Genomic DNA, 16888 nt, shown 5'->3' on the forward strand with positions numbered 1-16888 from the left:
TTTTTGATAAGCAAATGGCTTCACACAAAAAAAAAAAAAAAAAAGAAAGTTCAAAAAAGTGTAACATAACCATGTCTCAACACAACAACAAATGCACAATTCACAAACCAGGCTTGTTTTAATATGCAACAACCATTTTATTTTTTTACAATGGAAGGGAGGTTAAAGTCTGTTTTTTGGATTAGTTAAAATGTAATATTGTGTATTTTCACGATAGTTGTACCTTAATCTGAGCGTAGAGACCCTCGGCCATTATCCTCGTCTGCGCTGGCCCATTCCCATCAGAGCTACCTCTAAGGCCAAAGTCAGGTAGGACTCCCCTCCATCAAGCAGCTGCCTCACACGGAACATGGTGGTAGACCGGAGGCCTGAGGTCACCATCCTGAGAGAAGTGAAGAAAGAAAGAAAGGTATTTACCGTTAGACCAAAAGAAGATGTGTTTAAAAAATCCAGAGAAATACTAATTGTTATTCACAATGAACTGATATAGTCCATTGTGTTTCCGAGATGAGCCTAACTGCCCTCTAATCTATACCGACCAACAAAGATCACAACAAAGATAATAGTTCCTGTACTTGAGGTGACAGTCACATTTCTGGAAAAGAGACCTGCTCTCAGAGTTTTTCAAATGGTTTTGATGTTGCTCAAAGTGCCCCAAAATAGATATATGAAAGCCATATAATTCTCAATATATTGAAGAAAAAGGCACACATCTCTAAGTGTCATATGTTACTAAAACGACCAAATGTTGATTTATTGAATTAAAAAAAAAACAATGGGAAAGAGGAAAATATGTATTGTTTGAATTTGGGGTGAACCTCTCCAATTAACATTTTCAGAAGAAAATTAATGCTTGGTATGTGACCTGGGTTATTTTAAGCAATAGCTCACGACAGGTCGTGGTTACTATGCTCATTATATCACAGCTAAGGGGCGTGGTTCGGACCCGAAGCGAAGCCGTGCATAATATCACGGCCTGTAAGTGAGCCTATTGCTTTATAAAACGGTACCAAGTGTGGCAATATGAAGAAGAATACACACTCGTAATTTAAATAGTTTTTATTAGTAAATGAATTATGTTCAAAATAAATAGTCCCTCCGTTTGCCTTCCTGCACAAAACCATAGTGCGACGTGGTTGCTATGCATCGACATCCTAAAAGCTGGCGAACATATTAGTACAGAAGAGCGTTGATCCATTATTTGGCGTTACTTTACATTAATGTGTTTGCCCCGTTTATTGTGCACCCACTGAAAAACTTGTCCATGCAATAGTACAGTAGCATGGGGCTTACGTGGTCACTTGTAGGAACTGAGGTTGTTCTAAGGCCTGTGTGGTGTGGCGAGAAATATTGCTTCCACTTTCTTCTGGTCCCTCGAGATTGGGCTTCCAAGTAAGGCTCTGGAGAGAAGGGCTTTCGCAGCCCTGTGGCCACTAAGCGGTACCGTTAGGTGGCCACAGCTTTTGAATGCGTGTTAAGGCTTTTCCAGTTTGGTCTAACCCTGCCTCTTCAACGTACTCGGCATGTCGTCAGTTTGGTGATTTTTTTTTTCTGGAGATAGGCACTGCTAAATCACTCCTCCCCAATTAGTAAGACCCGCCCCGGAGGTCGAAAGTATCTTAAATGTTGTTCCATCTTATGCTTTGTAAGTTGTTTAGTAACGGCAAAAAAAAATTTAAATATATTTAATAAAACTGACAAGTCAAACAAGCCAATCCTGATTGGTCGCTAAGTGTCCCTTTGCGGACCACCTTTGATTACAGATTGACAAACATCGTTGCTGCTTTAAAGTAAGCAGCAATTCATTATGTCAAATCCTTGGAAAGTGTACTAAGAATATCCCTGCCCCTACGTTGCCCAAAAGGAAGCTGCGACCAATTGAATATGTTTTGGACCTTTGATGTCATGTCTGGATCCGCTGCGTAAAAACGGAGGCTTTCTGCCCGCGTACTTCTCCGCTTGCTTCTGTTCCAGTTTGCTTTTCAACCCCAAAAAGGTATCACTGTTTTTCTCAAGACGCGGAAGGGATAAGCTGACTTGTTGTGAAAAGTAAACTTAGCAATTCTACCCGTGGTAACGCTCAGTATATCACCGGCTAAGAACGCAATTCAGCATTGCTTGATTTGACTTGTCGTTTTTATAAATAAGCTAGTAACGGCTTTCCTTTAAATATGAACACGACGTATGCCATGTTGACAGATCACCCAATTTACAGTAAATGGACATCTAACCACCCTACAGCATGCTCCGGCTGCCCTAAAGGTTTTTTGAAGGAAGGCAGACTTGCCACGAGAGTCGCAGCGTTGATTGGGTGCCCATTTGTTCCTCGTCGCACACCCACCCCCATAATCTGTGTTAGAATCCCCTGTGAGCAATCAGATCAGCCACTCCAAATCCGCTTATTCCACGATGTGGTGGCAAGTGCGTGTGTCAGTGAAGAAATGCCGGGGAAAAGTGAAAAACTGATTTTACAGGCCCTTAACGCCGCCAGCGCTATCGATGTTTGTTGTTTTGTATGGTGGGGCTGACGTGTGATTGGTTGATTTGAACTGATCAGAGAGTGAACTGCATTTTCATTGGTCGACGCATAGTCGTGTGGCCCAGCCTCTTTTAACAGATGTTCCCAGCTGTCTTCCAGAGGGAAATAAAGCATGGTGACCGGGCTAAGCCAACACTCAGAACATAGCCATATACATTCTCAAATTCCCAAAACAACATAAGACAATCATTCACTCTATCCCCACAACACACATACATTCAAACACACACACTTGCACCAATGAGTGTGCCAGCATTGTTTGGGTTGACAATAGTTCCCTGTAGCCTGCTAACAATGGGAAAACCCAACCCCTATTCTGCTCTGTTGCATAGCCACTGGTGAAAAAAGGGTGGGAAATGCAAATGGTGATAGATCCTATACATACCCCCCACACACACACACAAACACGAACACAACAGGAGTGTGGTCTAAATGATCAGGGTGTTTCAGCACGATCCATTCATGCTCTGCTGGTTTATGGCCTGTCTGCAGCACAATAGCGCCCGCTTCTGATATAAGAACATGGAGTCTGTTGTCTAATGAGTCACTGCTGGTGTACCCGCTCACCTCTGGATTACACCGCATCAGCTGGTGAAGTGGTGAGGAATTATACCCTGTGTTTTGGCAAATTAAGCTCTTTGACCCATGTATTGTGAGGGAGGTCGAGTATGTGTTTGGCTGAAGTACATGTACATGGCTTTCGCTTAGTGGACAGCAGGTTACCATACTAATGGCAGTACAAAAGTGGACATTCAGAGAGGGAATGATTCTGATCTTAATGTGTGCATTAAGGTGGCTATAACTAACAATACTTGGAACATAAAAGGTAATTTGACATGTCTGAATTATATTGAAACATTTACATCTGGCTGTGTCTACCTTTAATTTCCTGTCTCTAGAAATGGTTAGGTTGCTGCAGCTCTGACCAGCACTCAATACTAATGGCTGCTCATAATGGAGGAGACGTGGGAGGTGAAGCTTATTCTCAGCTCACCAGGTCACCATGGTAAAAATCCCTGTTAAAATGGCTATTTCAATGTGAAATAAAATATGAACCTAAAGTCACACTAAAGATGTATGCACAAGCCTTAAATTATAACAAGCCTTCTCATAATCTTCTATTAAGATCCGAAGCACATTAGAAAACAACACATCTCAGTTTGACACTTATTTTGTGTTTCTGGAATTTAAATGTTCTAAGAAATAAGAATAGAAAAATGTAAATAAGAAAACCTAAGCCAATCAATAATAATATAAAGTACAAACATTTTATTTGTTTTGAATAGTTAGAATTCTTGAGCTCACTGAGCATTCAGAAAGTATTAGCGTTTGTCTTTTTATGTAATCAATATTTTATCAGTAGATAATATTTTCAAATATTAAAACTCCAATCTTATTCACACTTTACTTTTACGTTTTCATGCCATCATTTGACACACAGCCCACTGGAGTAGATCCTGACATTTGCTTCCCTTAAATTGAATTGATATCATTTAATAATTTAATTTATATATATTTAATTTATATAAATTTAATAAAAATGTAATGGAATATTGAGTTACCGAAAGACCTAAACATGTCCGCCTTTTTCCCTTTTATTATGTTGAATCGAACCGTAGGACGATTCTCTGAGTTGTTATGATTTGCCATAACAAATCCTATAGAGAGAGAGAACTATTTCAAAAGTAGAAACCATTTCTTGTTTTCCTACCTCCCGTATCCATGGTGCTGTCGTCGTCCACACGGCAGGTTTCGGTGAGGGTGACGAACAGACAGCCAATCGGGTCTAAGGGATGACCCACCCAGCCCTCCAGGTTGGTGGTGGAGGTCACGCCCCTCTGGAGGAGATCTGAGAGTGGAGGATAAATGTTAAAAAAACATTAAACTAACTCCGGAAAACAAACAGCATATATTTAAATACAAATGTGTTTGTGGCGTACCTTTCTTTTGGTGTTTGTAGATGTCCATCTGTCTGTGCTGCTGTAGGCGGAGTGTGTTGATGATGGCGACGGCCAATCGTAATGCCTCCCTGGAGTAGCCGTGGGAACGCAGGGCGTCGACGCGAGCGCAAGCCGTCGGGACGTGGTCTGTGTGTGAGATGAAGGAGAGTCAGCACAGCTTTACACACACACACACGAACAGAGTGACATACACACACACACACACACACACACACACACACACACACACACACACACACACACACACACACACACACACACACACACACACACACACACACACACACACACACACACACACACACACACACACACACACACACACACACACACACACACACACCAGAGTGTGTCTGATAGCTGGCTTAAGTTGCAGAATCCGACAGATCTTAGCTGGAAGCTGCTTACTGCAGATACTGGCCTTAATATCAGCAGAATGTGTGTGTGTGTGTGTGTGTGTGTGTGTGTGTGTGTGTGTGTGTGTGTGTGTGTGTGTGTGTGTGTGTGTGTTGTGTGGTGTCTGTGTTGTGTGTGTTGTGTGTGTTGTGTGTTGTGTGTGTTGTGTGTGCTTGTTGTGTGTGTGTGGTGTGTTGGTGTGTGTGTGTGTGGTGTGTGTGGTGTGTGTGTGGTTTGTGAGAGATGGGTGCAGTAGGCGGCGTCCGGAAGTGGGCCGTGGCGCTGGCAGGTTCCCAGTTAATACACGGGGCTGTATCGATTTATCCGCTTTTTGAATATCTCTCGCGTCGGCAGAGATGGATGCTTGGCTGTCTTTTTTTCGCACTTTTATATGTTGAGGGCAAGCATTTGCTGCTTTACTGTATCCCGTTAACGAAATGGAGGTGTCAGCAGTTAGCACACAAAACGGGGGGTTGGCCGCGAAACTCTTTTGTATTGGCAGGGCCAAATGGCGCATGTAGCAAGATGATTGTAATATCCTTTGTTTCGGATAACCCTTTCTTTTGTTGCCATGGTTAAGGTTCTGAGATTAAGAGGCTGCTCCTCCTGTGTGTTTTTGCTCGTAAAAAGAAACAGATATTCAGAACACTTCGGGAGCACTATGAGATGGGGTGGAAGCACACCAGTGCCACAAACAAAGGAGACACGTGTTTGATAATTTTAGGTAATTTAGTAATCATACAAAAAAGAATGTTATTNGATCTTAGCTGGAAGCTGCTTACTGCAGATACTGGCCTTAATATCAGCAGAATGTGTGTGTGTGTGTGTGTGTGTGTGTGTGTGGTTGCTCACCGAGCCACAACGGCAGGCCCTGGGGGTTGAACAGCAGGCTCTCCCCCTCCCTCTGGTAGGATGGAGACATGTAGTGGTCGCTGCTGATGATCCTCTGGAGGTGGCTGTCCTGCCAGTGGAGGTCACACGCCTCCACGGCCCGGCTGAACACCGACCTCCTCGGCCTGGTCAGAGAATCTGGGAAAAACAGCACACACACAGGGTCAGTAAAAGCGCCATGTGGTCCTATCATATCTGTCCAGGCAGTGTATTCATATTTTGATTACAGAGTAGAATGTGTGTTTGTGCTGACCCTGTGCCAGGCTGCTCTGCGGCAGAGCGTTGGTGATGTTTGGAAGCTCGCTGCCGTAGTTGCCATCCTCCAGCGGGCAGATGTCCATGTCGCCCCATTTCTTCAACTGCTTCAGCCAGCCGGTCTTCTCCTCGCTCTTACAGTGGGGGTTAAGCACCACACACACCCACAATGCACCTGGGGGGTTAGAGAGGCAGTCAGAGGTTAGGAAGGAAGGTTTTGTAGTACTGTCTAATATTGGACCAGGGAAGTGTCCAAGCTGGCGGAATTCTACTAGTACTAAAAAAAAACGCTGTTCCTCAAAACTTACAAACATTATGAAGCTTTTTTCTTTTTATGAAAGTAATCAATTTGCCATTACAATTCCTTGATCACAAGAGAAACCTCAATGCTGTCACTCCTGACCAACTGATTTCAGTTTTTAAATGTAAGGATAAACGGTTCATTCTTTCTTCATACTAGATTTTTGCGGTTTTAAGACTGAGTCCATACAATAATCTGTATATTTTTGTGGTTTTTTAAAAGATATTTTTGGGGCCAGAGATTGCCTTTATTGAGACAAAGAGTGAAAGGGGGAGACAGAGGACAGGACATTGCCTGTAATGTTCGGGTACAAGATTGTGTACTATTAGTATTTGAAATGAATAAATAAACAAATTAAAGGCATATAGGCATTTTTACTATTTTTCGATATCTCATTGATAAACAATGTATCTATTAATTCAGAAAGCTCGCCAAGGCTAAATCAGAAGCCTTTTGAAATACAAATAATAAGGCAAAAAACTCAAATAAGTGGTTTTAAAATATTCATTTAGTCATGTTATTATGCCTGAAAAGCTGAAGAATGTGCTGCTTTTTGTTTCTCCCATTGACTCTGCCATGGCCATTTATTAAAGCTAGAGTCAAAAGCTTGCTGGCCTTCTCCATTAACTTCACTACACTTTAAGTACCTGCTCTCCATACACAGGCCTGGAGCGGGGTCAACTGTCAGATGTCTGCATCTCTGAGGAAAAATGATCAGGCGGCAAACCCTGAGTGTCTGGCTGTTATTTCTGTCTGTGTCATGATCTCCCTCGCTCACCCAGGAAGTGTTCTCATTGACCTCCTAAATGCTGGGATTGATTGCAGAAAAGCTGAGCAGCCCTATTGATCGGCAGCCTTTATTATTCAGTCTGTGAGCGGAGCGAGAGGAGAGCAGGAGGAGAAGCTGCTGACTGGAGGACCTAATAGCTCACTGACTGGATGAACAAGGTGACTGTCCATTTGTCTGAGTACCTGACAGGCCGGACACTTCTGTGGGCCTGGCTGTCTGACCAGCAACATAGCTGAGTGGCCAACTCGTAAACAAACTGGGAAAGCACACTAAGTAGAGTCTAGATCTCTGGTGTGTCCACCTCCTTTATTACATTTAGCTGATGCTTTTACCCAAGCAACTGTTAAGCATTTAAACATGAAGATGCAAACTAAAAAAACTGTTGGTGAGAATATCCTTGTCCAAATGATGGGCCAAACTTGGACTTTCTGACCCCATACACGACTCCCTTGCAGGTAAGATTGTAACAAAGCAAACAAAAACATGGATTTATTTATCCCATGTTGTGCCTAACACAGTGGTTCTCAAACTTTTTCTGTCAGGCCCCCCCTTTGGAGAAAAAAAAAAGTCGGGCCCCCCCAACACAAATAGTCAGGCTCAGTGGCGGCGCCAGAGATTCTATTTTGGGGGTGCTGTGGGGTAGCTTGACGTTTCATAGAGGGTGCTCAAACATTTAGGGTTTCCCATTAATGTACTGGTCGCTACAGTGGAATGTTCTACTGCAACAATCCCCACACACACACACACAGTGTACCCGCGACTGTTACAATGAAGGCTCGATAATCAGCTCACGGCATATAGGTGTAAGCAGGGGTAAAGTGTTATTTTTATAGGTGGTGTGTGGACCTCACATAGGGGGGTCAGGGGGCAAGCTCCCCTGGGAAGATTTTTAAATATTGAAGTTAAAAGCATCAATCTGGTGCACTTTGAGAGCAACATGAAGAGATCTATGGATACATCTCTCAACACCCATTTGAAACAGAACTGTAAACAGATTTACTTTTTCTTTATGGATATTTTACAAATCACTCCCTTTTTAACGTTATTCTTTTTTTAATGTCATATAGTATTTCATACCTGTTTTTAATTTATTCTCTTATTTTTTTATAACTATAATGATCATATAAACGTGGGGCCTCGGAAATAATTGTTTACATTAATGGTGACCAAAACGTTTGAGACCCACTGAGATAACACTGAGAGTCCTTTAGCTCACTGAGTCTCTCATTCTGACAGGAGAGGACTCTCCTCCACTTTGTTGTTGAAAAAACTCCTTATATCCGTTAGCGTAGCTCGCTAGCACCAGAAGCTAACAACAACGATCTCCGGTACCGGTGCGCTCTCACTCGCGCACGCACACAAAATGGCTCGTTCCACACACACACACAGAGCCAAACTTTAATGAAACACAGAGACCCAGACGTAATAGTACTGTATAATATTATTTTCGAATCAATAATTTTTAAAACATTTTTTTTTTATGTTTTTTTTTTTTTATAACCATTTTTCCTCCTGGTCTCTCGCGCCCCCCCTGTCATGCCTCTGCGCCCCCCTGGGGGGGCGCGCCCCCCACTTTGAGAACCACTGGCCTAACATAAGTGGATTTGAGCATATCAAGTTTGAAATGAATCAGAAGGTTTCAAATGATATCACATTATCTATGGAGTTCAGTATTAATCAACAAAAAATGTTAATGTGGCGTGTAACAGACTAGGTACCATGTATTAGTTATGGTTAGATTAGTACCCCTAGTGAGGGGTATTTGCTCTTGATTTTGTCTTATGATTGTTCTTGTATTTTATGTGTTTGTAAATTAAATTAATTGAGTAGGTAAAGTTTGTTTTTAGCCTATTGATAGCTGGAAATGCCTTTTGCTACTGAGGAGTAAGAGAAAATTGAGGCTGATGGGTTCATCAGTTTTTGACATTAGCTGTGGACAGACACACACTGGTGAAGATAATAACACATTTTTACAATGTGTTTTCTTTCTGACATTTTTCTCCGACTGTTCTTACCAAGTTCATCCCATAGCTGACGACACTTGTCTGTCATGCCCGTGCCTTGCTGTCTCCATAGCGACAATCGAGGGTCTGCCATAAACTGTTCCGTTATGAGCGTCAGCATTCGGGCTCCGTTGGAGTCTCGCATTCGTAGCATCTCTCTCACCTGTAAAGACCCGGAAAGAGAGGGTCATTTAGGGTCAACATGAGGTTACACTCCAGATATTATAAACCCCTGTGAATACCACTTAGACATAGATCTTGAGCACTTTCTTATTCTGAGTAAAGTGAGCTTGTTGGACTCAGACAAAGACTAAGAAAAGGACATTTATGAATCCTCAATCAACTTGCAAAACCATATTCAAGACTTGTTAATGCCTTGAGTTTGAATATTACAGTTAAAGAGATCTTAAGATGTTCTTGTGCAATTCTCCCGGTGGGAAACCATACTTTTAAAAAGAGACGCAAAGTTGAATGGATGCCAAGGGAAGAGTGTCTCAATTTAAAAGTCTGTGAATCACTGCATTCTCTGAAAGAAGTGAATAAGTGGTGGGTTCAAGAGGAAGTAAGAAAGAAGTCAGAAGAAATTCTGAAAGAAGGATATAATATGATAGATTGATTTTAAACAACTTCATGAAATGACTTCATTATTTTAAAAAGGGGCATTTAACTGATTTAGAGGAAGGTGAAGATATATTTTCATGTATATACGATACATTCATCGTTTTCAATAGCCACTATGGAGTATGGGAAATGTAGAATTTAGCTAGAGCCATACTAGTGTCTACAAGTCAGGACATAGATTTTGACTACTGTCTTTTCTTAAGTCTCCTGTGAGTCCCCAAAGTTTTAACTAAGTCCAATACTAAATCACGTAGAAGAAGTAAAAAATGTCAACAAGAAATCCTCAAGACAATATTCTTTAGAGTTAAACAATTATTTTACTCATTTGTGTCATGATTGATGATTTTGACAATAGTAATGAAATAAAAAGATCTATTGTGACAGAGACAGGAAGAGGCGGTGCTTACCTTCGCGAACATGGAGTTGAGTTGCTTCCCAGAGCCATAGTATCCTCCCTGTGACAGAAACTGTTTGACTTGCTCCCTGACTTGATCCTCATCCAGATGCCAGCAGTTGTCATCATCAATGCTGGCGCCTGCAGTCGGGTCCGGAGCGCCTGGAAATACACACACAAATTAAACTACAGGCACAAACAGTGACGCAACAACAGATCTTATAGCAGTCCAATCTAAAGTTGTTACTCGGATAATGTTCTCATACCAATTTGTTTTACATTGAAGTTGCAGTGCGCCTGTATTTGAGAAAAGCTGCTTCTTTTATGCTAATCATGCCCTAAGAAATATTTTAGGGCATATTTATTTTTCTTCAGTTCTGCACTGTGTGCCTGAGTTATACTTCGGGGAAATGCAGATATGCTCAGAAGGGGGAAGCTGCTTTGATCTAGCAGGAAGCGAGCTGAGGAAGGCCCAGAGATGTGTTTCCAACCGGCTAAGAGTACGCAACAGCAAACAGTAACATTATTCCCCCATCAAAGCAAGCCTCGCTCCTGGAACGACTGAACTTCAACCCCCATGATCCCCCTTGTCAAACAGAGACAGGAAACACGGCGTGGGGCTTCCTGGACAGGAGAGCTGGAGAATGTCAACATTTAGCGCGGAGGATGAAATAGAGACGCAGAAGTAAAGTTTTGTTTGGTGAAAGGATGTGTATGCTTTGTCGTTTTCCCCGACGCGGGTCTGTTGAGGTTCTCCTGTTTTTCATCTCGGTAAATTTCCCGGTTCTTTCATCTTTCCTCTCCTTCCCGTGTCCCAGAGAGCCATTTCTCCCCGTCTCTTCCTCTCAGTGTCCCTTTTCCTTTTCACACATCTATCTCTAACTTCTCCTGCATCCATTTCATCCTTGACCTCTTTTCCCCCCTGCCTTCTTCAATGCCACTGGAAGGAGGTAGTCACGGGAGAGGAGGAACTAAGAAATCAAACAAGTCATTTGAAGCCTGACTTGCTGCTTTGACGAAGAAATCAGGACTCTGACGCATGATGTAGCATGTTTAAAGTCTTAAGCTTTTAAGTCTGGCCTGTTGCTGTGAAGATATCACTGCCGTGGGATGGACAGCACATCAACTTTTCAAACGTGGACTTCGTGGATAAAGTTGTCATGAGCTCAGTTTGCCACAATGTTTCCTCTCACCGTGGACCTGGTTGATCTCAGAGTTGGAGGAGAGGATCTCGTCTGCCAGTTTCTGAGCGGTGGGCAGCACCTCGGTATGGTGCGCCGTGATCAAGTACTGCACCAGCTTCTGCAGCTGATCTCTGTTCATCTGGAACAACGTCTCTGAGATAGGCAACCGCAGCTTCACCTGTATCAGATACACACATGGAGATGTTGATGTATGAAGTTTCAACTAAAAACCTATTGTTATTTTAAGTTGGTCTATGACATTTTCAGAAGAGTAAGTAGCCCTCTCCTGCAGTATGTGACATTTGTGTGACTTTTTATTGAGTGTGTTCACATCAACAGCAAGTTTATGACCAGTTTTTTGGAATATTCTTATATGTGTGTACATGTAAACATCACTTATCCAGTGAATTAAAAAATATATATGCACCCCAAAGTACCCCAAAAGAAACCGGATTCCGTTTCATGTATAAACCTGAGCCAAGGGCCATATCACACAAGCATTTAAGATCTGGAGCGTTACATAAACATAGGTTTGTCTTTTGGTAATAAAAGAGACGTTGTTGTCTCCCACTGTTCTGCGCGGTTGTCATGACAATAGTATAATAAAGGGATAAATATGAATAACCAAATGTATCTACGCTCAAAAACACAATATCCCAAATACAAATTGGAACCAGGATTAGCCTCATAAACAGGTTATTCATATCCTTGCAAATGCACTTGTAGACATATAGATATATTTTGTACATTACCTGTTCAGGCTTGCGAATCCTGTAAAGAGAGAGCGCCACCACATGGGCGCAGTAGAAAATGTCTCTGTTCCCGCAACCACAGGTGACGGAGGTGATCTTGCATCGGTCGAAGCTGATGGCCACCTTGTGGGTGACCTCTGGATCTGATGATGTGGCGGGTTCAGTTACTGTGCCACTGAGGTGAAACCCTGGGGAGGAAGAAGGAGAAGATGAGTGAGCTTCAACATTCAATCACAAAGAAAAGTCTTGTTGGATTCACATTTAATCATCCTGACTTTTTATAGTTGATAATGCAACAGGTAACTGCACAGTTAATGTTTAAGCTAAGTTTAAATGAGTTCCCATCGTTATGAATAATTATTTGCAAGAGCTCAAATGATGATCTCAACACGTATCATGTTCCTTGGTTTCCTAAAGTTAACATCAACGCTTCCCGTTTCCTTTATATTAGCTTCTACCCAGATCTTGTGAATGGACTACCAATAGAATAAGAAACAAAAGAGAAGGAGCATCTGTGGTAATCTGAGCCTCTTCAAACCTACAGAATGAACCTTTGGTACAGAACACACACATCTTAATGAGACATCTCCAGTAAGACACTGTGCCATCTGATACTCCCTCTACCTTTCTCTCCTATGTCTCTATGCATTTGTGTGTATGCAGTGAATGGGGGGTTGATAGGTTGTGATCATTTCCTTCCTGCCCACACACTCAGCCCCGAGGATTGAAGGATAGTAGCCTGGAGAGATGAACTCTGCTTTGCCTAGTTCATATTTAGGGCCTCCGGCGCAAACTGAGCTGACCACTGGCCGTTGGCAGCTGTTGGGCTGTTGTTGAGAGTCTGTGATCAACCATTGCTTGTACATTTAAATGGTACATCAGGCATTACTGGCTTCTGTTTGCCCTAATAAACCACACGTTGGCCTTTTGGCATGTTGAATTGGCTGGATAGACTATTGGCGCATTCGATTCCCTTACGCGTGATTATCTTGACCATCCGCAGACCAACAGCTGTAGTTTTTGCAGTCGGAAGGGCACTTATGGCCTTTCAAAGGGTTTCCAAATTAAACTCACCAACAGGTCGTTTCAAGTTGCAGGAGAAAATAAATACTCAACTGTGGAGTACCCCATGGCTTTGACCTAGGGCCACAATGCTTTGCTGATGACACGAAACTTAATGATTCCGTAAAATTAGGAGCAACAAAGCAGAAGTCGGATGTCCTTAAAGACATTTAAGAACATCTTAACATTCATATATCAAATAACTTCTTAAAGCTCAATGGAAAAATAAATCAGCTTGATCCTGTTTGTGTTATACTTATCAGCATTTGACACATTTTATAACCTGGCAGCCTCAATTAAGCCTAGTTCCAGAAATGTGGGGTCGTTTATTCTTATCCTACCTTAATTTCCTAACATTTAAATAGTACAGTCCAGTATTTTGTTGGTTGATGCTAACCTAAAATAAAGTCACATTGAGTTTTAACTACATTAAATGAAGCAAACGATTCAAGCCCTTTCATTGCAATCTACTACAGTGTGTTGTATTGCCAAGACACTAAAATAAATGGTGTGACAAGATAATAATACAAAAAAAAGGTAAAATCATATTAAAGTGGAACAAAACAAATAGCATAAGTTAAAGAATGGTGAGGAAACGGAGAGTATTGAGGCTGAGATGGGGGAGAAATGAGAGAGGAGAACAGAGAATAGAGGAGCGGAGAGTGCATCTGGTCTGTCCTGCCGTCTCACTGTGACAGGTCAATTATTTATGCAGTGAGGTGTGCATGTGTGTATGTGTACACATTGGATTACTGTATCTAACCAAACCATGGCAACCCGACTGCTGCTTTCAAGCCAGAAATGACAGAGGAGAAAGAGAGACATAGAGGAAGGACAGGCCATCTAACAGGGAAGCGATGATATGGTTATTCTGGGCTTGGGCTAAAAAAAAAAAAAGTACATGTCTGTCTGATGCTAAAGAAAACAAACACCAACATACACACACTAGTGTGGTATAGCAGCCCAGATACCCCCATAAAGACACTCACACACACCAACAAGCACACAAAGGTTGAGATCCTATCAACTGCAAACTGCTTTTACTATGATGAACGAAGAAAAATAAAGAGCAGCAGGAGTACAAGGGAGGGATCTGACCAGAACATGGAGGGTTATCCAGGGCTGATGGGTGGGTTTTTCACACACTGCTGAACTAAAATATATTCTGGAACCAGACCAAATATGTTACTTCTCACCAGCACAGTAGCCACCCACTATTTCCACCTAAATACCAGATTGCAAACATGAAAGTACCAAAACGGCATATAGCAGACACTTCAGAAAGACTGAGTTTAGACAAAAATAGCATTGCCTTGAAAAATGGAAGTGCCTATTTTGGTGTGGGTGTGCTGCTACGTGTACAACTTTGGGTGATACTTATTATCCAAACTGGAATTTCAGGATCATATGTATGGTATTTTTCATGCTAGCAAACACTTTGCTGTCAACTATGCCAATGAGGAGGGCATCTGACTATGACATGGGATATGCATCTTCCAGACAGAAAATAAAACATCCAAAATGGTTGAAATCTCCCCCTCCCACTGAGTCAAATAGTCAACAAATCTTTGTGTTTAGCTGTGAGGGGTAATATCAGATACATATGTAAAAAAAAAAAAAGACTTTCCATTCCTTCCCAATGTCTTCATAATGGATATACCTTTAGAGGCAATTTTCACTAAACACAGCATGGTGTAAAATAGTCCAAATGTGATCTTCCAGAGCTGAAATCATCACAGCGGAGAGCACAGGATCAGGCAAAAATCGGGGGAGTGCAATTCTTAAATGCATCAGGGGAACATTTGAGAGCTACCTTCCCTCCAAGCTGTCTAAATAATGTTTCGCCAGTCATCATTCATCGCTACACTATTCTCCAGAAAAAGTTCTTATGTCAGATGATATTGGGTATAAAGCATTTCCCACAGCTGGGAATGCTGCTCTCTCTTTCTGTCTTGGCTTTGGACCTAGACCACCCCCCCTTCTCTCTCTCTGTCTGCGTCTGTTAGGTTAAAGCCTATTGTTACTCAGACCACAGGGATGAATGTGATGGTGACACCATTGCTCTTTTCACTTTCAATCAAGTCTAAAATGGCGCACACACAAAGTTCGTCTGTCTGGCACCCCTCCCCTTTTTCCTGTTTCACACACAAAATCTGCAACAAAGATGGGTTTCATTATCTGTAAGTTAGCTGTTTTTGGAATTCATGCCTCAGTTAAGTCGTTTCCCACACAAGATGGCCATTCCTAAAAGATTAGGTTAAACTCATGCGAGACTTAATGTCTGACTCATGAGACCAAGTATTTCTGGTATTTTAAACACGTTGAATGAATGAGCCAACATGTTTGATATATGTTGTGATATAGATGGAGACCTAGATAAGAACCTTGAGGTACTCCACAGATCGATAATTTATATAGCCCAATATCACAAATTACACATTTGCCTCAGTGGTTTTGCAGATTATACAGCATATGCAACTTTCCATCCCTATTGATATGATATGGATTATAATATTTGATATTCCTTTCCATGAAATCTGTATCCGAAAGCTTAATACTCAATGTATTTTTAAAAAACTAAATCCATTCTTTTTATTTTTCCACTCTCACATAAAGAGTGCTTCTGCCTGTGTGTATGTGTGTTTATGTAAAGGCTGAGGGAGACAGTGTGTCTTTAGCAGATGGGGATGCAATGGCACTTGATGAAAAAGACACTGCATCAGACAGTCTGCAAGCACACATACACACAGTGAAGAAACAACCTTTTCAGAGCCCATCTGCTTTTCTTCTTAATACCAGTGACGAAACGACACTAACTAGTCAGTGATATTCAAAGCAGATATCACTAATCTCTCTCTTTTCTGTCATACACTCACACACACTCTCCTTGCTGTTCTACTCCAGGCCATTGAACGCATTCGGCAAAACAGATGAATTTCAAACAAAGGTGAATTAGTGTGTGATGTGTGTAAACTGGGAGTGTTGCCAAGCACAATGATCTGGTCTGATCCTTAGGGGAAATCACATGGCCATGTGTGTGTCAAGTCTTTTTGTCTGTTCTGATGCAGGTATGTAGGCTGGCCCTGAAAACCAACCCCCACACACATTATGTTGAAGAGATAGCAAATGTATATGTCATTTATGATTATTAACAATGGTACTTTCATTGTGTATGACACAAATTGAGAGATGCATTTAGAGCAATGTGCATAAAAACTCCCAGCTACAATCAATGAACCACATGCTTGCCTACCTCATAAAGACAATTTAGCTTTTTCTCAAGGATTTGTTTTTAAACTGTATAATTTTCATTTCAATACAAATAAATGAGAATGTGGGTTGGACTTGACAGCGTAAAATGTTTATTTATGGAGGCATCAACAAATAAAGTCAGTTGCATTGATGTGTGTGAAAAAACAGAAAAAGCAAGGAGACAATCAAAAGAGGAGAAAAGACGACTGGAGAGACCACCATTGTACATCTCTCTTTTGTAATTAGAGATGGACCCCCCTTGCTCAGATGTAAACACACACACCGCCCTCCCTCCCTCCCTCCGTGTTGAAGACCATCTGTCACTCGATGGCAACCCCGCCCACACAATCCAGTCAGCCAATGGGGAAGCAGAGAGCTCCCCACACTCATAGGCCATTAACCCCTAATCAGCTGGGGAGATTGAGCTGGGCAGTGAGCCAGAGACAGAGAGAGAGAACACACACACACACACACACACACACAAACA

General features: G+C 41.9%; 1 protein-coding gene across 1 annotated transcript in view; it reads right to left on the minus strand.

The window, feature by feature from the left end:
• Positions 1–208: 208 nt before the first annotated feature.
• LOC104943587 (zinc finger SWIM domain-containing protein 5-like) overlaps positions 209–16888 on the minus strand; it is a 50891-nt gene continuing 34211 nt past the window's right edge. Inside the window, 11 exon segments of the mRNA XM_010769037.1 lie at positions 209–259; positions 262–328; positions 330–381; positions 4251–4388; positions 4480–4626; positions 5749–5925; positions 6041–6217; positions 9149–9299; positions 10165–10313; positions 11345–11513; positions 12088–12275. Coding sequence (XP_010767339.1) covers positions 209–259; positions 262–328; positions 330–381; positions 4251–4388; positions 4480–4626; positions 5749–5925; positions 6041–6217; positions 9149–9299; positions 10165–10313; positions 11345–11513; positions 12088–12275 — 1466 coding nt within the window.

This window comes from Notothenia coriiceps, unplaced genomic scaffold (genome assembly GCF_000735185.1).
Source record: "Notothenia coriiceps isolate Sejong01 unplaced genomic scaffold, NC01 NC01_scaffold00006301, whole genome shotgun sequence".
Lineage (NCBI taxonomy): Eukaryota > Metazoa > Chordata > Actinopteri > Perciformes > Nototheniidae > Notothenia > Notothenia coriiceps.